Source organism: Netta rufina (assembly GCF_964035555.1).
Source record: "Netta rufina genome assembly, chromosome: 3".
Taxonomy (NCBI): domain Eukaryota; kingdom Metazoa; phylum Chordata; class Aves; order Anseriformes; family Anatidae; genus Netta; species Netta rufina.
The window spans coordinates 10,628,630-10,651,550 of NC_140125.1; the positions used below are offsets into that span (position 1 = coordinate 10,628,630).

The 22,921-nt window shown below is 44.6% G+C and overlaps 1 protein-coding gene across 1 annotated transcript in view; it reads left to right on the plus strand.

Annotated features, from left to right (window-relative positions):
- Positions 1-15,128: 15,128 nt before the first annotated feature.
- JAG1 (jagged canonical Notch ligand 1) overlaps positions 15,129-22,921 on the plus strand; it is a 35,012-nt gene continuing 27,219 nt past the window's right edge. The window contains exons 1-2 of the mRNA XM_084283972.1: positions 15,129-15,508; positions 16,326-16,631. Coding sequence (XP_084140098.1) covers positions 15,443-15,508; positions 16,326-16,631 — 372 coding nt within the window. The 5' untranslated portion in view covers positions 15,129-15,442. The remainder of the gene's footprint in view (positions 15,509-16,325; positions 16,632-22,921) is intronic.

The window sequence follows — 22,921 nt, forward strand, 5'->3', positions numbered from 1 at the left end:
AAATGAGAGCCTTGGGATGAGATAAGTGTTGTAAAATCTCATCCAGACATTTGTTTATAATATATGGGCATTTAGTACAATTTTTATTACTGTCCTATTACAATAGTGTCACTATATGGAGCAGAAACAAGAGGGGTCCAGGGATGGCTAAGTGAAATGCTTAGAAGCTTAAAGAAGTATCTGGAAAAAATAGGTTGAAAACACCAGGATTATCTATGGTAAATGTAAATGAGTTGAGAGTTACATAACAGATCAAACATACAGAAAGTGAGTCATGTCCTTTTCAGCCTCTCTCATAACAAAAGACAAAAGTCCTGCCAATGAAGTAGACAGATAACAGTTGAAACTGATTTACGAAAAGCCTCAATATGAACAACTGATCTGTGGAACTCTCTGCCAGAAGAATAACAGGGAAACAAAAACTGCTGCATTTAAAAATGAAGCAGTGTTTTTGACTGAGAATATTGTAAGTTATTTTTGACAAGATGTAACTAAATGGCCCCGTGACTTTGATCCAAACTACTAAACAAAGGCTCAGGATATTTTGTTTCCTTTAGGCAAACAATAATTGCTTTCTAAGTTCTTTGCTCCTTGTAGTGACCAGTACTGACAAATGGTATCACACTGGCTATCTTATCGAGTCTGACAGTGTTTGTGCTTCTCTATTGCTTTCCTTCTTATGTAACTGACTTCTCTATAATACAGTGATATTAATAGCATTTTCCTTTTTTAAAAACAGCCCCTTTCCAGCTCAGAGTTGTTAGAAATCTCTTACATGCAAGACCTTCATTGTGAAAGAGCTACTTATATGAATATTATTCTGATTATAGCTTTTGGTTGACAAAAAGCCAATGACTATTTTGAGTGAGAATACGATTCCTTTGCTAACATACGTAACAGCTATTGTGAAGAAACTACACTGTACTAGAAGGAATTGATGTATTAATAGTTATGCAAAAGCAGCTGTTTCTAATGTTTAAGAACCTTTTTTGCAGGCTTTTGATCTTCTGGAAGTTTGGGGGCATTTTTTTTATTTATTTAAAAAAAAAATTACAGACTAATCAGTTTTAACAGTGGTCAAAGTTATCAAGTATTTAATCATGTTTTAGAAAGCTGTGCCTTAATGAAAAATGTGTAAAATAAAAATCCCACAGGTCCTTTTAGGTCCGTTTTCAAACTATGTTTATCGACACTGGTGGAGTCATCAGAATGAAAGACTGGCCTTGTAGTCAGTCCATGGGGGACATGGCAAGGTATTTCAGCAAAAGAACCACAAACAATTGATGTCTTCAGTTTCATGTTAAAGGATATATTTCATTTCCTGACTGGGTTGTTTTTTTGAAAGATTTGAGCTAAGTGCTTCTTCCTAAGCTGGCTTTCTTATGCATTTTAAGTCACTGTATTCATCTATGCCCTTGTTCCATCCCAACTACTTAAACTCAGTAATATGGACTAGAGATTATCTCTTGGTTAATATAGTTAATCTCTGATACCAATTACCAACCCCATAATCATCTAGCACAACCCCCACACTGGAAATTGTCTGACAGGAGTTAGTTTTTCACTCTTCATCTCTGCACAAGGCCTTCACCAAGCAATTTGTTGTCCTTAAAAAAAAATCCACCTGTGTGACTTGCCATATATCTCAGGTTAGCAAAATATGTGGGACAGTATAAGAACTGCTGGACTCAATGAGGGATGTTCTAGTGGCTTTGAAATGCTCTGTATCAAATTGCTCAGACAACCAGTTTGATTTAGGGCTGGTCTACTCTGTGTCTTCCATCAAGGTCTCTTCAGCCTGGAGTGGCTGAAGTAACCTATCCATGTGGTGAAGTTACAGAAGAGTCACCTCCCCTTCCAAAGTGCAGGAGTCCAATATAAACAGAAAGAGATGCATTTTCCACACAAATTTTGAGACAGACACAGCCCTTCCTTCCCCAGGGTAAGCTGTGTGCAGCATATCACTTCACTGGAGTATTGCCCCCTGTCAGGTTCAGCTGCCCCAAAAGCTCATGCAAGGTTTTCAGCTGAGCCAGGTAGTCAAAAATTGCCTTCTTTCTGTCCAGGACCTGCCTCCACTAAGTGACAATGTCTCTTATTTCTGTGTCCCTCCTAGTATTGTTCCCCTAAGCCCTGGCGGTATCTTTCTTGGCCCTAGCCAACTGCTCTTTCTGCACACTCACCTTATTATTATTTCGCTTACTGCTCTGCAATGTGAAGGCTCAGGCGTGCCTTGTCTCTAGGAAGCTTTCATTTCCTGCGGCCCTAATCCACTCTGCATCTTCCCACATCATCCTTCCACGATTCCCATCTCTCCTGATTGCCCTAATACGTAACATGAGTCCAAGTACAGTGCTCTTGGAAGCTCTACCCCACACTAGGCTGCTCTTAACTCTCCCTTTCAGTACAATGCAATAAAAATACACACTAATAATATTACACACTAATATGGATAGCGGGGTTTCTTTGCAAACTAGGGCAATCACTACTAGCAAATAGCAATTTGTATGGGGTATTTTTGAGCACTTTCACACTAACAGTCTCTTCCCATTCTGTTTCTTCCATCAATAAATTTTTCATCTTCCCTTCTGGTGACTAGGATCACGCTAGTGAATCTGAGTTAGCCACTGGCTGCAGAGTGGTGACTGAAAATCTAATGGTGCCTCACAGAAATTAATATGAAAGAGTATTTTGAGAAGACTGGGATATTCAGTCCCATTTTAAAGAATTATGTTGCCCAGTGCTAAAGTAGGAGTCATTTTGAAAAGATTCTTTCTCCTTAGAGCTGAAGATATTCTGCTGCTCACGTATCTACCAAGAAGAAAGGAGATCACAAATGTAATTTTCTTCTTTACTTCCAGTACTTCTGTACTACCTAGTTTGAGTCCCACCGCTTTGCATTTTGTCAGCACAAGTCATTGCTCCCCTTGTAGATAGGCTGAAAAAAAAGTAAAGCTAAGCCATGCACAAACTTCCGTACAGCACCAAATCTTCCCAATCGCTTGCCAGCAGTGACTGCAGTGCACTCACCCTGCCTCCACAACCCCATAAGCACTCTTTCTAAAGAGGCAACATCATGCTTAGAATCACAGTATAGTGAACTGTCAAGTCTTATTTCCCTTCTTAATGGGTTAGCAAACGGGCTGACATTTTTTTACAAGCATCTAACTTGTTAATTGATAGTGTTTACTCTTGGCTATTATTTTTAAGAGAGCCTGCTCTGGCCACAGTACAAACATCCCTTTTGCTGCAGGCTGCCCCTTTGTCTAATGATCTGATACACAGAGCCTATTGACTGGTCCACTGCTCATAAAGAGATGAGCTTCCCCGGACACAGGGCTCAAACTTTCACTAGTCTCCAGTCAGGCTAAAAATGGTCATGTTAAAAATGTTTAAAGAACTGACAAACAATTCCAGTGTCCCGCAGCAATCAAACATTGCAGGAGGAAATCTTCTGGCACAAAAAAGCCTGTATTGGTACAGTGGGAAAACATTTCTTTCAGCCTACCCCTTAGCTTTCCCAGTGAGAGTCTTCAGAAGAGTAGCATTGACTTAAATTAACTAAGAACATGGTTGCAAGTTTCCCTCTTCCCTTTAAAACTTTAACAAAATTGTACAGCGATGCCATCAATGCCATTCGTCTTCTTTTTTTTTTTTTTTTTTTTTTTTTTTCAGTGGGCTAGTTAGCTTCCTATTAACACTCTGGATGCAAAAAAAAAAAAAAAAAAAAAAAAGAGTTTTTCTACATAAGGGAAATCTGAAAAGGTTTTGCTCGCTGCTCGGAGGTGCCAGCCAAAGAAGTACTGTTGGCCCTCAGTTTCTGCCTGCTGTTAACAGCATATAGCTTCCTGCAGGAAAAGAAACGAAAGAGCAGTTTGTGGAACTGAGCACTTCGTTCCTCTGCAAATGAAGCCAAATCCCCAAGTGGTATAAAGGGATAAGGCACCGTTGAAATAAATGTGTTGAACAGGTCACACTTCCTTGATGACAGTGAACCATGCTGCTTTCTACTAACCCAAGGGTCAGGTAACATTACTGTTCAATTGTATGGCATTTCTACAGTAAACTGCCCTTTGCTCAATGAGCAGGCATCTCTTTGTGCACAGCCAAGGGGAAGATGGGAAGGTGCTCAAGTGAGCCCAATGTATATATCCTATGACCTGTACAGGATGGGTGCAGTGGGGCCTGCCCTTCCTGATGGGAGGCTGCTGTGGAAAGCAGAGAGAGAAGGGGCTGCTCTGCAGTTCGGAAAAAAAAAAAAAAAAAAAAAAAAAAAAACTTTCCAACTCCTTTCCAAGTATGCAAGATAGAGTCAATCTCATTTGTGTCCTGTCCTCACCTACACAGTGCCTCAGGGAACCTGCTGCTCTCCCCCATCATTAGGCAATGTGAACCTGGGTGTTTTCAAGAGGTGTGTGGCTGCAGAAGTGAGAGAAAGGGGTGAGAGGTAAGAGGCATGTTCAATTTTCTATAAAGAAATGTAGTTCATACAGAAGGGTTCCCTTCTCACTTTTTGGCTTAGCTGAAATAAATCACCTACTGCACAAGAGTAGTTTCTTACCAAATGTGAGGTGGGTGGCACACATACAGCTTCTTCAGCTGAAGAGGCACGTGCAATGAGCCAGCAGGACATAAGAGACGGGGATAGGTCTGCAGGACCCACAGAAAAGAACATGGCTATCCCAGGAATCCCAACTTTGTCATGGCTGTTGGACAAAGGACCCTTCCCCTTTTGCAAGGTACTTCCTTTTGTATCAAGAATTCTGTGAATCAAAACCCTGAGAAGTTCAGGATTTATACGTCCATCGCTTCATAAAGCTGCATCCAAGAAAAGGACAAGTCATCAAGCTAAAGAGCAACTTCACTGCAACAATTACCAAGTCTCTATCAGTTCAGTTTTTACAAGCATAAATTATTGCAGCAATGTGTTTATTTAAACATAAGTGAAATGAGTTTAAAGTATTTAGCAATAATTTTATGTTTTCTATTTAAAAGAGTTCTCTGGTAGATTTTTACTCCCATATATAACACATTAAACAAATACATTCCAATTTAACCAGCTAATACTTATGTAAATTGGGTATCATTTGTTTAAGTATGAAAGTTAAACTACCTAAATATTGAAAGTTTAGTTATGGAAGATGACTTGATGATGTGTTTTAACAGCATCAAGGACAAGCAGTAACACAAACAGATGTTTTGCCACAGACTTATGGAGGTGCGGGCTCAGGGAAGGTAGCAGAAGAAAGAAAGTAAGAGATAAGATAGAGTGGCGAAAGGCAAACGCTGGTATCAGTGAGATCTCAGTGCTGAGAATGCCCCTTATATGTCACTTTGCAAATACAATAGGCATGCAAAAACAGGCTGAAAAAAATCCTCTGAGGAAAAAACCTATAGCCTTATATGCTCCTCTCAAGTATCTTCTTTAGCAATCTTGGATTTGGTTTCAGTGTAATATGAATAGACCTATCTGCTTACAAAAGCTCCCCTCTTCCCACCAGCCTTGTTTGTTATTTTATGTGTTTCTGCATCATTTGCAGGGTTTGCTTTGATCTACATTCCTCCTGGATGTGCGGTTTCCTTTTCGGCTACCGAAAGGAAAACTGTTTGGTTTGAGAATTTGCTTATTTTGAAGCTCCGCTGGCCCAAAATACCTATTTTTAATGCAAACGAGCACAGCTCAGTGCTTTCAGCTCTTCAGCACTGGTTGCCTTCCTTTCAGGAAAAACCTCTTTGAAACAATAAGTGACCTCTTCATACTCTAATAAAGTGCCAAATTGTAACCCTAGCTGGCATAAATGTGAGCGTGCTGTTTGCTACAGCTAAGTTTGAGTGTTTACACTCAGGCATAACTCGATCCATAATTTGCTTTTATTTTAGCACCATCCTGAAACAGTCACTATTTTGTTCCACACCTGACACCCAACAGCATACACCATACTGCTCCAAAACGGCCATGGAACAGGTCACCATGAATTCTCTCAGTATTTCTCTATTGCAGACCTAATCTGTTTTCTGCTGGCGGCACAACTCCTGCTGCCTCTATGGGTTGGCTGGGCTTTGGTGCATTTTTAGGGTGACTGTAAATCCTCCTGCACATAATATGTGAAGTTGAATGTAAAGCCTGAGCCATTTTAATCCTTCCTCCTTCCCTAATAAGCATCACAATGCCTACACACTAGGAGTAGTCCATAGACAAAACACAGTTCATAAATAACAGGTAAACAATCTTCAAATGAGAAGAGAAGACAGGACACAGCCTTGGAATGACTCTTTGACTGGGAAACAGGATATATTCTTCAAGGACCTTGCAGGAATACAGTCCCAGAGGACAATCAAAGATTAGATCTTCTCTTCTATGGGGTTAGGCCACAGGAGTCAACTTGGGAAGTGATTCAGATAAACAAAGTGCTAGCAAGAGGAAGGACACTGGTAGATTTTGCCTCTGTACTTAGGCCTTCATGTTGAGCTCCACATTGAGGCTAAGTTTCAAAGGGTAACAGAGCATTAAGTGGCATCACCAGTACTGGAGAGTGGGAACAACCCCTGTGATTCTGGAGACTAATTAACTATTGTGAGAGTATTCTTCATGAAGTGTCCTGGAATTAGAGTGTCCTGATCCGTTAGGTGTCAGTAGTCACAAACGTGATAGGGTCCCTCAGCAAGCACACGACTCCTCCTAGCAGACCAAGTGCAGAAGCTGGCAGATCTGTTTTCATCACCTGCAGCCCAGGGTATCACATGCAGGCAAAGGCAGAAATGCATTCCATGAATAATTTTTGTTGTAAGAAAAAAAAAGACAATAAAGGAAATTTGTATTCAAGGGCATGCAAGCACACAGATACTGCCACATGTATTGCTTCCTAAGTAGTGGCAGAAACAGGGTTCTCGCTTTGCAAGGAAATCTGTCCTCACAAAAACACAGCTACGTCCACCTCACAAGAGTAACTGCAAAGAGAAGAATTATCAAGGAGAAGCAACTGGAATGTCTAAGAATAGCTCCCCTTTTTTCATACAGATATATCTGAGGGGGAGAAAAAAGAAAGAAAAAGTATGGAGCAATGTATAAGCCTACCCTGGTAAGGTTACATGTATTATGAAAAAGCTTTGCTGGAACGGGAGGCAAATAATGTAGAAGACCTGCTCAGTACCTGATATCTAAAATTAAAGCAATGCTTCTTGCTAAAGGTACGTGGACAAGGCTACTGCCGATTCTAATGTCAAACTGCTTTTCTGGGCTCATTCTTTTGAAGCACATTTCTCTGTATCTTAAAACACAAGACTTTAATACTGAGGACACATTAGAGAACATAGTGATGACAGTCTATCGTTCTGTGAAGCCGTATTCGTCATCTCACAAAGTAAGAATCTTAAATCTTAAACTATAACAGAGGAGAATTGGTACGTGAGGCACCCAAATAATGATGCCAGTGGGTGATCAAAAGAAACACCTGGTTCCTTTTTGCCAGATTTAACTTTTCTAGAACCACACCTAAATTGTAAATCTCTAACAAATAAGCTAAAAGGGGGCAATACCACACATCCCAGCTGGCAATGCATTACAAAAGCAGCACAATGGCCACCCCAAAGCAGACCCCCAAGAGCAGTATCTGCCCCGCTGCCTGCGCACAGAGCCTCAGCTGCAGCGCCTGCCATCTTCTGCATTGTCAGTCCCAAAGCTTGCATCATTAAGACCTGAAACTGATCCACTTCAGCGATTAGGCTGATCCAAGGACACGGACAGAAGAGCAGGGATTTAATGGGCAGGCGGGCAGGAAAAGTCTTTTAACACTTTAGAAAACGTTGACTTGGTGGAAGGAATTGGCTAGCTCAAGGGATTAGTAATGAGATACTGAGCCCCTTAGCTCTAGGTCACCACACTGAATCTGGTCCAGGTCAGTAGAAATCAAAAGCTGTTACTGTTCGGTGGCCTTCAGGAAGTCAGTTGGTGGTCCTGCCCCAGCTACGACTGGCAAAATATCTGCTATCATTACAGATGACAGTTGGCAGCAGTTACAGGAGAGGTTTAGGACTGGCACAATACAGTAAAAGAGTAAGCAGAGAAAAGATGTCCCAGCGAACACACTGGCTGGATTTTGGAAAACTGAGAAAACCACCTCCCCGAGCATCCACAGCTTCACAGTTTGACTTGGGGCACAAAATTAAGGATCTTGTTCAAGAAAAGTTTGTTTCCTTGCTGCTATGCTTTTCACAAGGCGTTTGTGGCCTAAATATCTCTGAAGGGCATTACAACCACTGAATTTCAGATCCAATCTTTTAAATGGGAATAACGAGCTCACTGGGTTGCTGTGGGACATCCACACAAAAGGGGTGATCAGACACAAGAGCTAACCAAGAAACCAAGCTGGGTGAACAAGCAGTTCTAAGCTAAAATCAGCTCCTCTAGCTCAAGGGCAAGGCACTTGCTGAGCACACATATGGCTGCCATTCACAAAAGTCTATATTTTATGTTCTTAAAATGTACAAATTCCCCTAATAGAAAAAGGTATCCCTCCAAATAAAACCCACACATTTCCACTGTTGCCCAGCAGAGCAGCATCAAAGGAGCCAGCAGCCCCCAGCTTTTATCCCACCTAGGATGAAATTGTAATGTCTGTGTTGCACAGGAGGTCAAATAGATTATCATAATAGTCCTTCTGGCCTTAAAAGCTATGAAATTGGAGTGAATCGCAAGATATCGGTCACTATTGAAGGCAGGAGAGAGGCGGCAGAGCTCAGTGATGGGGTGTGATATGGCAGAGTAAATCCGATGTTCTTAGGCCGTGTGAAGCTGGGAAACTGACATTCTGCCTTCTTTGTTGCCCCTTTGGGACATGGAGAGAGATGCAGGTTATTATAATAATAAGCCCAGTCCCCTCACTCTCAATGCGGCCTGAGAATATTGCCCCTTCCAGGAGCAAGTGCATGAAGGATTGAGGAACACTAGTTATTTTCAAACTGGATTAAGTCTTTCAAAAGCTAATAGGTTTCCAATGAGCTGTGGTGCTGCTGCTGCAGCTGCTCTAATTTGAGAATAAAAGAATGCAGGCTTTGTGCCTAGGGACCTGTTATTGATCTGAGCAAGGAGGATGGGAAGGGAGGGGGCAGAGGAGGGTTATCCTCCTTTCAGCTAGGGTGGGGGCATTCTTTTCAAAGTCACATTATCTGCTAGTAACAACAAAGCCTAACCCCATGACATGCTGCTCTATACAGGATTGCACTTGTTGAGAACTAAAAGCATTAGAGAAAAAAAAAAAACCTCCTTTGGCTACCTTGCGCAGCTAACTTCATTGAGAGCCCACGAGACTCAACAGATGGGTCTCGGGACACCCTCATTAGGAATCACGCCCGTCCCTTTGCATCTGGTGCCCTGCTCTGCTCTCATTAGCATCGCAGGCTCACAGATTCCTTAGCACGTGCTTCCAATAAATATCGGAAAGAAAGGAGGTGAGGGAAGCCACCGCTTCGAGCAGCAAGGAGAGGGGTTGCCCGCCAGGCTGGGAAATCCTTCTACGTGCACACACGGGCACACTCGCACCCCCCTGCAGCCCCCAGGAGGGGGGACAATAAAAGGCAGCCAACCACAAATGTGCACTTAGAGGGACAGGTGGGGAGTTGCTTCTATACAAATTGTGGCAGAGCCCCATTCGTTCCCCTCTGCCACAGTAAATAAAAATCATCATTATATATATTTAAAACTAAATAAAATCAGGCCAACACACAGATTGTGGATCTGCAAGAGTCCAAGGCCCTTTTGAGACATGAAGTGGATGCACACCGTGTTATGCCATTACCTTCCAAGAAATTAATTGGCTTTAAGGGTCCTATTCAACAGCCAGGCTCTTTTCCTTTCAGGCCTTCGCCAAGCCCATCTTCCTGTCACAGTGCTGCAAACCAGCAATGTCCTTCATCCTGCTTGGAGTGGTCCTTGATTTGGGGACAAGATGAAGGTGAAGGGAAGTCATCTCCCATGTGTGGTGTGTGTTATGCAAGTCCTGTGTAAAGGATGGAGACAAGGAAAGTTTGCCCTTCGTGGCCTCTTTGCCCAGGGCCTCGTCTTTGTACACCCAAGCATGCTATCCACCCTCTGGGGCCTGTGCTGTGTGTAAAAATATTTAGCTGATTGAAAAAGGTTCCTTCTGCCAGGCGGCAGGCAGAGTCAAGGGACTAGCTAAATGCATGCCACAGTGCCACCCTAGCTCTATGTACCCCTAACTCCCTGCAGGGATGTTTCCCCTATAGATTAGCAGGGTCACTCCTGCCCACCTGACTTCGAGATTTAACTCACTGACCATTCCAGCACACCCATAACTTCAGGTTTGCTGTTCCTTGACAGAGGCACATTTAGAATTTGGGCTGAATCCAGATTTTAGCAATCCTGACTCCCTTAAAAGCTTCTTCATGCCAAATGAAGCAACTCCATTTACGTCCCCCATGCGGGACTAAGTAAACCCGAGGCCCAGAATATCAGATCAGCCATGGAATAATGGAGGGCTAGTGCAGGAAATCCTATCCTGTTCACCCAATTTAAATTTGCTAATTGTGTCCCCTTCTTCTCAGTTGTTTCCTGAGCTGAAATGACACCCCTGCCTTCTTCAGTCTCGCACCCTTTAGGATCATTTGTGATTGAGAACATGTTGAAGACATGCTATGCATTTAACATAGGAAACAATGTATACAAAAAGGAAACTTCCGATATCTTGATGCTTTCATAACAAGAAAATGAAACTCGATCTGAGTGCTTACGCAATGCAATTGGCTAAAAGAGCACCCTTGCAGAAAGCTGTGAGGAAAACCCTACCAGAAACTTGGAGCTCTCTTCAAAGCATCGGCTGTTTCTTGGAGACGGGGCTCGGCCTCAGTTTCAGCACAGTCATTTCTACGACTGACGGGAATAGCTGAGGTTCCAGCTTATCAAATGGAAGTGTCATCTCGTCTGTGACAGACACGCCAGCACTGCTCAGTGTCACAGTCTTTGCACCTACTGTAAGCTACTCTAGGTTGATAAGCTGTACCCCTACCCAGACCTAAAACTGTAGCCACAGCTCTCCCCCGTTTTTAGAAAGTGGGGCTTCCAGACTGAATGACTGGTGTGGAGGAATCCCACCGCTGGGGAGGATAAGAGAATGACAAAGAAATTGGGATCACAGGCTAACATGGAGGCATCTGATCCTAAAGGGTTAACAAGTAAACAAGGAGAAAGCAGGTTTTATATGTGTATAAATAAAGGAAACTGAAGGAGGAACGGTACTCTTCTCTGGAACAGAGTAAGATCTCAATTTTATGCTGTGACAGAAAGCAATAATGTTATGGATTCACTTAATTACAGCTGGATAAAACTTTAAAGCTCTACAAGAGACGTATTTTTTGGCTCTGCCACTTTTAACTCTTTTAACGACTTTACTGGTTCTCGCTACAGTCATTTCTGAGCTCCTCACAGTCTTTATTTTTTCTTATTCTCTGAGTGTCCTCCAAATTGGATTCAGAGCCTCGTTTTAGTTTCAGGAAGCTAAGGTACTGAAGAACTAAGGAGGAAATTTCGACGTCCCAAAAGTCTCATGCACAATGTACAAAACGGGGCTTTGGAAATGCAATTCTCTTAAGCCAACATACCCCGGGGAACCAAGAAAGTGAGCGCCTGCAGCAGCAAGCTGGATTTGGGTCTCTGGTCACTAGAGCCTCTTCTTCTCCAAGATCTTTGGTCTCATTTGAAAAGCTTGCCTAGAGATGTGGCTTCAAGAATTTGCCTGACCCTGAAGATGTGAAGCTTTGCGGTAGTAGGCATGTGCTGCTCAGTGTTGGCAAACTGTAGCTGTTCTCCCAACCTCTGCCACTTGCTCAACTTTCCCAACACAGGTAGTTTTCTCTCCCGATCCATTTGTGAAACAGTCTTAACACGGGGTGTGGCCTCCCCACTAAACGCTTTCTAATTAGTTTCTAAACATTAAATGATTATGGAAGTGCAATTCCCATTCCACTCAGGTGATGAAAACCTTTACAGGAGTTCAGTCTCACTTTGTAATTAGAGAAATTAGCTTTCTAAGTTTAGATCACTCAACTGTGCAAATGGGTTCATCTGGTGGAATGTGTTGCTCTGAAATGTGTGTCAGCCAAGCAGCAGAGCACAGCCCCTATCTCTGCCTCCACGACACTCGCCCAAGTGAGGAGGTCAGTTCCCGTACAGCAAGAGGAAAATCAAGTGTTATGGGTGTATTATAGGAAAGGCCTTATCTAAAAGCTCACTCATCCGTGATTAACTCCAGAGATATGGCTTTCTCCTTGCAAAAGGGATGCTTAACTCCTAGATAAAGGATTAGCCAAGAGTATGGCATTGTCCCTCTTGCACTCGGTCTTCCCAGAATTATATCTCAAACTGTGAGGAACGATTTTTGACAGAGGCTAATATAGAGAAGCAAAAAGTAGTTTAAGAAAGTACTGTGCATAAAAAACTCTGAGGAGAAACAGAGGGCTCCTCCAGCCTCCTCATCTACTGTGAAATGAGGTCGTCAAGCTTTATGAATTCTTTATGACTACAGATTCCACGTTTCAATGGATCCTTTTGTGGTAACCATTTCTCCTGGCTTATTGGTGCAGGAGCAGACCCTCACAATTATGCAACCGTCTTGATCTGCATTACGATAGTAAACAGTTTAGTTGCTGAATTGAAAATGAGATGGATTCAGGTCCCTGAACGGAGCATTTCCAGGGGCGTCATTCCAAGCTTACCTTCGGGTATCACAAATCTAAGGAAATCCTGTGGGATTGTTCACAGCCATGATTCAATGACTCACAGAGCTTTAAAAGGAAATTACAACTTTCCTAACACAAAGCACTGACTTCGGGACACCTGACCCTCGTAGGCCAGGCACTCCCTCTAAAGGCTGTGATCCTCATCCCGTTGAAGTCCAGGGCATTCTCCCAGTGGCTTCAGTGAAGCAGGATCTAACCCTGCGTTAGGAAACTGATCCAGGCCTGAGGCAAAGCACTGTCTGTAACGCTGGACCTTGGCACACGGGATGTTTATAACAGCTTCTAATGTGGATGTAATGTAATTATGTCAGAATCGGAAGATTAGCAGGAAGTAACTTTACGCAATGCAAAACGCTGAGTGCCAGACGTTGAAAAGTTCTTCACCGGCCTCAAAGGAAGGCATGTCGGCTCCGCACCCCGTGCGACATGGGCACGTGTAAGCAGAGTTACAAAAGGAATTTTAAATGCATCACTCTCGGGCTACTCCAAGCACCCACAATTCAGGGCCCTCCTGCACTCACAGCAATTTGTCAATCACTGTGCACACAGTGAGATGGGCATCTTAAAAAAGATCCTCATGTAGCATAGCGCTGCATGCTTGATTGGTTATCAGTGCAGTTTTTCAGTCGCTGAAGATCTGGCTGGGAGAGCTCAGTGGGAAAAAAAAAAAATAATAAAAAATAAAAAGCAGGAGATAGGACTTCAAGGGTGAAATTCTGCCCTTAATAAGTTAAGGGGATTTTGCTGCTGACTTCCACGAGGTCACAGTTGCTTCTGGGGCTGCAAGGGAGAGCATTTGCAATACACTTCTACCCATGACTCACTCTCTGCCTCGGTTTACCTATCAGTAATACTTTGCATCTCAAGACACTGGGAGGCTTAATTCATTAGTGCTTGCAAAGCATTTTAGGTTGTCGGACAAGTAATTCTGTTTAAGGACAGCTACAGTGCTGAGTCACAGGCACTGTGGGAACCAGCACTTTAGATTTCCTAAGCGCGGGAGTCAAACAGGTGGAGTAACCTTTTGCAGAAAGGCCAACTCCAGACCTGCCCTAGAGGTACGCAGCCTCCTGGCAGGCAGCAGGGTATTTAAGGGCCCAGAGGAGCACATGTGTGGCACTCGTGAATGAGCAACATTTAAATCGGCTGTGGAAGGCAACCAGCACCAGAGGAGAGATGCTGGTTCTCATCTCGCCCAAGTGCAGCCACTTTGTGGGGAAAAAAACAACGAAGGCTTACCAAGCCTGAGAAAAGGGAGTGACGCTGAGGAGGGAGCGGATGACACCCTTAGAGCTTCTGGGCTGAGGGGCGTTCAGCCGCGTGTCTCCCAGGCGTGACAGAGCCGCTGGCACCTCAGCTCGAAGTCGTGGATGGGCAGGGACCTGCAGGAGCGTGGCCGAGGCACCAGCGTGGTCCTGCTCTCGGGGTGCCGGCGGCCCGCAGGGACAGAGCTCACCTCCGCCAGGAGCGGGCATGCCCTGCGCCTTATGCCATAGGAAACGAAAACAAAGGAGATAAAATTCGGTCAGAAACCTCGTTTTCCTCTATGCCACCGACTCCGGCGTATTAAAAAAAACAGCCGCTCACACATCCACCGCCTTAGCTCGGGGTGGGATCAGAGCCGGGGAGGTGAGAATAGCCGCCGGGGCCAGCCCAGGCGTCCCGCGGCCAGGTTCCCCCCTCAGGGGGCCCCCAACGGTCCCCCAACGGTCCCCTAACGGTCCCCTAACGACCCCCAACGGCCGCGCCGCCTCAGGTAGCGCAGCGGGCTGGGGCGAGCACCGCTCCTCCGAGGGCATTTTTTTTTTTTAATTTAATTCGCATTTATTTAATTTATTATTATTATTATTTATTATTATTATTACTTTATTATTTATTAACCCCTACCTGCGGGGGAATATTTTATTATTTATTATCCCCCCCATCCCATCCCATCCCATCCCATCCCATCCCCACACACACACCCCCCTCCCGTCCCCTCACATCCCCGTCCAGCTTCTCCGCCTCCCGGTACCTGCCTCTGCCTCTGCCTCCCCCCTCTCCCTCCTCCTCCTCCTCCTCCTCATGCATATGGATGGGAGCATGCGCGGCCGGGCGGGCTCCCCGCCTGCCGCCGTGGGCTAGATGAAGGCGAGCGGCGGCGGGGCTGCCAGACGGGCGGCCGGCTCGGGCGGTGCGTGTGTGCTGCGAGTGAGGGGGGGGCTGAGAGGAGCGGAGCGGAGCTGAGCTGAGAAAAGGGGGGGGGGGGAAGCGAGCGTGGCCGCGGGGCCAGGAGGGGGGGGCGGCGGGGGGCTCGCTGCCACCACCACCGCCACCACCACCACCTGAAGGCGAGGAGAGGGGCGACAATAAAAAGAGGGACAGCAGAAGGAAAAAAAAAAAAAAGAGGGAGAGGCGAGGGAATAAGGAGAATAAAAGGAGGCCGGGCTGCCCCGCATTGAAGAGCGGGGCGCTATTGAAAGCGCGTGAAAAGCGGCGTTGTTCGGCGCGGGTGCGCGCCGCGGCCGGCGCGGTATATTAGAGCGGGGCGGCGGCGGCGGCGGGCAGCAGCGGCGGCGCCTCCTCCTCCTCCTCCTCTTCTACCACCACCACCACCTCCTGCTGCTTCTTCTTCTTCACCACCACCACCACCTCCTCCTCCTTCCTCCCGGAGCGAGAGCGGCGGCCTGCAGGCGGGCAGCGCGGCGGCGGCATGCGGGCGGCGGGCTGCCTCGGCTCCCTGGGCGTGCTGCTGGCCCTGCTGGCGCTGCGGGCACAGGTAGGTGCTGCGGCGGGGGGCTCGCCGCTTGCCTCGGGTTTTTGTGGGTTTTTTTAGGGGGAAAGCCTCCCAGCCCCGAGCCTCCGGGAGCGGAGGTGCTTGCTGCGAAGTTTGCTGCGGGGGCTGCCAGGCTCGGGTCCCCGGGAGGGGAAGCTGCACTTGGTGCATCGCTTCGGCTGCGAGTTCTCCTCCTGCCTTTGCTTTTTCTGCAATTTTTTTATTTTTTTTTTTTGTCTTTTCAAATCAGTGCTAATGGCAATGCTGTGGGTGACTAATGGGCAAGGGCTGAATTTCAGCTGGGCAGCCCTGGGGGTGGAAATTAGCTTTTTTTTTTTTTTTTTTTTTAACTTGTCCCAGCTGCACCCCACAGAAAGCAGGGGGTTGCGTTTGCAGGGTGCCTTCACTGCCTCGCCTTGTGCCCTCCTCTGCATGCACTGGTTTGCTGTAGTTTTATTTCCAAAGGATTTAAAGGCTTTCCATAGCACATTTTTTTTCTAGAGTTGTTACTTCATTTTTTTTTTTTTTTTCCAGTTTTAACAGTGTTATTTAGTTAGAATGATTTATGAGCCTTTCCCATGGATGTCTGCTAGGGAGAAGCTTGAGGCAATTGCATTTTTTTCCTTTTTTCTGATGTTATGTGTGTGCTGCTCAAAAGTAAGCTGATTTTAGAATGACTTTTTCCTGTCTGCAGAGTTGTTGTAGTTTGCGTTTGGGGTGAAAGTGAGGTAACCATGTTCTTGTTTCTCGTTTTTTCTTTTTGTTTGTTTGTTTTGTTTTTTTTTTGTTTTCTCCTCCGCTTCTTTCTTGGGATTAACAGGTGACTTCAGCATCGGGACAGTTTGAGTTGGAGATCTTATCCATGCAAAATGTGAACGGTGAACTGCAGAATGGAAACTGCTGCGATGGCACCCGAAACCCAGGAGACAGAAAATGCACCAGAGACGAGTGTGACACCTATTTTAAAGTTTGCCTGAAGGAGTATCAATCGCGGGTCACGGCTGGCGGCCCTTGCAGCTTCGGATCCAAATCCACTCCTGTCATCGGAGGAAATACCTTCAATTTAAAGTACAGCCGGAATAATGAGAAGAACCGGATTGTTATCCCTTTCAGCTTCGCCTGGCCGGTGAGTATGTGGCCTGCCCGGGCTCTGCCTCTGTTGGATGGTGCTGTTGGAGATGGTCATAGCAAGCTGAGCCCTGATTTCGCATACAGAGGAGAGGGACCAGCATCGGGGAGGGAGCAGGCATCTTGGCAAGGGAGTCGGGAATCCACAGCACAGAAATGAGTAAAATGTGGTGGTGTTTTTGTTTTTGTTCCCTGGGGCTCACAATGCACAGCCTGTTAAATTTGAAAGTCAGATGTGCAGCGAGGGGGATCTAAATGGGTCAGGGAAGCAAACCCAGTATCCCTGCACTTTACAGCATGAATAAATCTCTTGAGAATTAGAAGGTCAGAAGTTCATTTTTTTTTCAAACCAGTGAAGTCTTGGGCTTAAGCCAAAAGAGCAGTGGGTTAGGGGCTGTGGAGGGATCCCGTGTGAAAAGTGTGTGTCATAGCTGGCCTCCTTCCCTGGAGCGTGTTTGGGAAGGCTTCCTGCTTCCCCCAGGGGGAAATCTCACTGCACTGCTTGGTGTTGATGGGAGCTGCTGTTGCTGCTCTTGGTGAGCTGGTTGCCAGCTTCCCTGGGAAGCTTGCTGTGTTTTAAGGTACGTACAGATGCTAGCAGCTAAAGACAGAAAACCCTAGCCTTTGCTTTTGGTCCGTTTCATCCTCTCTGACCCACAGCACACCTTTTCTGGCTACTTGGCTCTGTGGCCTGTGGATTCTGGCTTCCCTCCTAGCTGTTTGCAAAACTTGGTGGCTCGAGGAGGTGGGACCTCTTGCCAGGCACTTTCCCCAGTGGTGTTAGTTTCAGCAAATGCTGGTCAGCCTTGTGGGGAGATAGAGGACAGGTGACCCCTTCATTAGCTGAAGCTGCCTCGTTGTTGGTCACATAAGGAGCACTGGCTTGGACTTCAGTGCATGTTGTTTCTTCTGGAGAGCTCAAAGGGGGTGTGTGAAACTTTGATGTGGTCAGCCTGGCAGAGGAGTCCTGTGCTTGCTGCACAGATCCCAAGGATCGTTTTTCCAAAACAGCTGTTGTTTGGGATGGTGATCCACTCATGCAGGCTTCAGGGCCGTAGGGTCTGGGGGCTTGTGAGGCTGCCCCAGCCTTGGATGCCAGGAGGTGTGTTGCCTTGTGCCCAGCAGCGCGGCCTCCAGGCAAGCAAAAAGGGAGGATGACTGACATGGGGGGCTCTTACGCAGCCGTGACAGTCTGTGTTTTGGGCTGGCTCTCTGGGATGCTATGGTGTAAGAGCTAGCTCTCTGGGATGCTGTGGTATAAAAACCTTCCAGATTTATGCTTTTGAAACTTTTATTTCAAGATCACCTAGGAAACAAAACTGTTTCCCACCACCTCCCCTTCTCCAGAGGTGCTGAGCACACACTTTCCCAGTGACTGCCTTGGGGTATGTTGATGCTCAGCAGTTTTGAAAATCCAGTCATCCTAACCTGGATGCCTAAGGTCATTTGTGCGAGGGGAGGAGGGCTCTTGCACGCATACAGGGGAGGGGTGAACCTCGTTTCCTATCCTCCCTCGCTGCTGGTGAGGTAGACTTTCGGCACCCTCTAAAACTTGGCCCTTCCTAGTCAGATAAGGACTGGTTGCTCTGAGGGCGTGGGCTCTTTTTTTTTCTTTTTTTGGGGGGGGGGGGGAAGCCCGCCCCAAAAGCATTCCTCCTCCAGTTGCAGCGTAGACACCCACTTTGTTAGTCCTACGGCCAAGTGCTGTAGGCAGCCATGTGTTCTTGAGGCGTCCTGTGCTGCCTCCTACCTGCCTCCTCTGTCAGTGGTGACTTCTGGAGTAGTGACGGCCGGAGAGGCAGAAGGGTGAAATGAAGTCTGCGTTTTTAAGGAGATAATATTACGCGGTACAATAGCGGAATTAACAGAAGTATTCTCTGTTGGAAGTACAAGTCCTTTCTTTCTTCTTTTTTTCTTCCCCTAAAATGAATGAGATAAAACTTGTTATCAAATATGCCAACAAAAGGATAAAGGGTTTTGTAAAAATCTGAGGTATTTGAAGCTCTGCCAATGGCTGTAATGCTTGTGCTGCAGGTTTTGACTTTTTTTTTTTTTTTCTGAAAAGTCAGGCTCATCAAGGACTTTTTTTTTTTTTTAAAGTAGCCCCCTCCCCTGCTCCCAATCATTCAAATGCCTGGAAACTGAAGCTATGTGTATATAAAAATTACGTAAAAACTGAACACACCCCTACAAACACCCCCTTTCAGGGGTAGGATCACAGGGAAGGGAAATCTCCTGGGTAGAAGGAGGGCCTGGGGGTGCAGGGACCTTGGCAGAAGTTTCTTAAGCTTGTCTGCATTTTAGTGAAAGAAATGCTTCTATTGTCCTGCTGAATCTAATTGAGCACTGGAATCCTAGAGCAGCAGCAGAACTCCAGTGCAGCCCCTGAAATGTGTAAAACTTGACAACTGCTGACACTCTGGTTCCTACAACTGGAGTTTTTTGGAATAAACTCTTGCATTCCCATGCAGAAGGGACTTTTTGAGACTGCGATAATTGTTTTCAATTATCAAGCCTGCCTCCCAGCTTTAACTTCGTAGGACACGGCTTTCGGCTGGCCATTGTGACTTTCAAAAAGCAGCGGAACAAAAGAATATCTAATGTGGCAAAGCTCTTATTTGTACTAAAACTGTGTCCACAAATCATTTTAGGAGTTTTGAAAGCTCTAAAGATAACCTAGTAAACTTAATTAGTTAAATCTGATACTGAAATTTCAGCACTTAAAACAATTTCTTTAGATGGGTTAATGCTGTTGACTTTAGTAAAAGCTCGAGACCAGCTTTGCATTTACAAATGTCTAATCATGAAGGTTTTCTTTGAATACACCCAAATGAAAATTAATAGTAATAGGAGCTAGACCAAAATGTTAATCATATTGCACTTGAAAACGTGTACTCGTCTCTGAATGTGCATGATTTGTGTTCCTCCATCCGAGGGAGGCTTTTCTTGGATGTTCCAGCTTGAGTCAGCAACATTAAGGAGCCTTGTTGCTTTAAAAATCAAACAAAACCAAGGCAAAAACAACAACAACAAAACCACCCCCAAAATGTCACCTCTTCCCATGTCAAGCTGCCCCTCATGCTTTTCATCAGAAATAGTTATATCGCATTAGAGGTCTTTATTTGTCGCACAAGAAAGGAATAAAAGAAAATGGTGTGGTTTAAACGGGTTGTTAGGTTTGGCTTGTAATGCTGACTTGAAGCAGCAAAGCCTTATTAATAACTCATGCAGTTTGCTGTTGTCAGTTTTGATATGTGCCCCTGTGAGTAATGGGTGTGGAGATGGTGGGCCGTAAATTCATTTAAGTGATTGGAGGCTTGACGAAGTTGCTAGGAAACAGGGCAGCAGACCAGCATAAAAGAACTAAAGTGCATCCAGGAAGCTACCCCTGCACTAGCTGGCAAGTCTAGAGTAAATTGCAATAATAATAAGATTTTGAAAAAGTACACCTAATGCATTCATACTTTCATTTTGAGACTTTAGTGACTTTCGTGACAGGCAAGCTTGGCTTATGAAGCCATACAGAAAAGTATGGAACAAAAGAATTTCCATGTTCCACTTGTCAAAGTCAGTCTCAACAAGTTTTGTTTCATGGTAGACACATGCTACTCCCTGACATAAATCAAATCTCTTGGCTTTCTAAAAGAATCAAACGACATTCAAAGTGTGGTGTGCCCTGTACCTTGAGGGAGCACTGCATAAATTAACTAAGCAAAGCTTAGCAATAAACTTCGCTTTTATGTAAAGAGAGATCTTTTGCAGATTTGATGAGGCTGTGAGTAAGAAGCAGGTCGAAGTTGGCAATTCCTTTGGTATGCATGGCTCCAGTTTCAAACGTCTTGTTTATCCTGAAATTATGATCCTTGTAATTATTTAATATTGGGGCCAATTGCACCAACCCACCAGCAAACTACTGAGGTGGAAAAAAAACCTCCAGCATCTAAATAGCTTCAGTGTAAAATATGATGAAAAAGTGTTTTGAACATCTTATTTCCATCTTTAAAACAGTAAAATATTCAGCCTTTCTCTCCTTTAATGATAAATCTTGCTGCTGGTTCCTGAAGGTGTAAAAGACGTCCTCTGAGTAGGCGTTGCTTTTTCTGGCTGGAATGGAAGAGTTTTAATGTTGTCTGTTTCAAGACTCGTGAACTTTTTCCCCCTGTCTTGACACAATAGACTTCCAAAATACTGATCTGTAGCTGATTAAACTAGCAGCATTTTGAATGTGATAGAAAAAATATCACTTAATTGAACTGTGTATTTTTTTTTTAAACCAGTAGGTCACAATCATAAAACTAAAGCTTTATTATTATTTGTTCCCCCCCCTCCAGTTAACTTCTGAAAATTTGTAGTAACACATGCTAGGTATTGTTCCAGTCCTTCTTAAAGAATGCCTGATAAAATCATCTTGGAGCATGGGCAGATGAGAACAAATTTTTATAATAAAATGCATATTAATCGAGTAATACCCACACCCTGTCATTTATTGTTGACTAATAATTTAAGAATAAATCTTCAGTGCTTAAAGTGCCATGTTTTGCCTAGGATTACTATCCAAAATGGAGCTGAGAGTATTAAATGACATCTGGAGCATAATTACTATCCATGAGGCTGTTTTTTCCCAGGACTGAAGAGAAGCGATGCATCCATTCAGAGGTTTTGGACTTCTTACATGTTCTTAAGAGTTATTTATGTTCCAGTCAGTTCAGAACTTCATCTTCCTGGTAAATCCATTTGACTATATTACCATAATATGTCTAAAAATAAATCCTCATCCTGCCTGCTTCCAGAATTTTTGTTCTTGTTATAATAAAGGCCTGCTCCAATTTAGCTTCAGTGGCAGCTGGATTGGGCCTCGTGTTGAAGCTTATTCCTAAACTTTCTCAGCCTACATACATCCAGCACTGTCAGCTTGTTTATGCAGCTGGAAGTCTGCATGTCTAAAACGAATTGCATAAAATTGATGCTTTATGCTTAAAATTCTAGTTAGGGAAACTTACTGCTTCGCTGTGGAATGAAGGCTGGAACAGAAGTAAGCTAGTTCTGAAGCTGGTCGAGTTGGGCCTTAGCTAACTGTGAGATGATGTGCAGCTTGTGAGGCTTGTGCTCTTGTACATGACACTTATTCCAGTTTCAGGTCCTAAGTCTGATGCTCTGCAATGCAAAAGCACACGCTACAGTTCTTAAAAGCATTAAAACTAAAGACAGGAGTGACTTTGAGAAATCAGGCTAAACTTAGCATTTCTGAAGATGGATAGAAATTTTATATGTTAATGGACACAGTGCTACTAATAATTTTAACTGGTAAACCATGTCTGTCCTATATAGGGAAAGATGTGAAAATTAGAAGTTGCTGCATTTGTTTCTTGTTTCTCTGGAGCTCTTGGTTCTGTGGTTGTTCTTCTACAGCATAAATTACACTCGTTATTGTTGTATTCAGAAGAAACTGTAAAATGTGGATAGAAGTGGTTAAAGTGGTTTGTAAATAGTCAAACATCCAGAGTCCTTTACCAGCTCAACCCAGTTCTTCTGCACTTAGGTAAATAAGTAGAAAGACTTCTTGTTCAGGCTTGCTCTATGTGAACCTGACTGTTTTGCTTGGCTGGCTACTAGGTATTCTCTCTATTAACCTTGCCACCCTTTTGTAACTGGTGCATTTAATTATCAGTGGGATGCTTTAAACAGGTAGGGGGACTGATAAGAGCAAGTAATCTGCTTGTTTGGGAAGGTTGAAAGCTACCATTGACATCTTGGCCTACCTGCTTGTCTTTGACAAGTGGGGCTCCGTGAGAAAATAACTCTGTAACTAGATAAGGTGCTGATAAAAGGCTGTTGTCCTGTGATGTGCCCCGGTAGCTGCGATCACTTAAAATCTTTTTTAAATTAATGATTTTTTTAAAGAAAGGGAGTGGGGGGACCCCAAGTCACCCCCCTCTCTCCGAGTACATTGTTTCATTAATGCATGCTAGTTTTATGATCGGAATACATTGTAGCCTGGCCACCCAGACAGGGGCATTGACTGCTAATATTAACCAAGAACAATAGTGTGGCCATACTGACTGCAGCGAGGATTACAGAACATAATGGGCCCTATCCAAAAATAATGCTAATACAGGACAAGCAACAGGAAGCAGCAGTAGACTCAGCATTGCTCGGCTCCCAGACAAACCATGGACTTACTTCACACAATGGCAACTTCAGCACATTATGTATTCACAGGACACTCATTATTCCAGCAGGTTGGCCAGATCAGAGATCAGGCTGGTTTATTGGATGCTTAAGCGTATG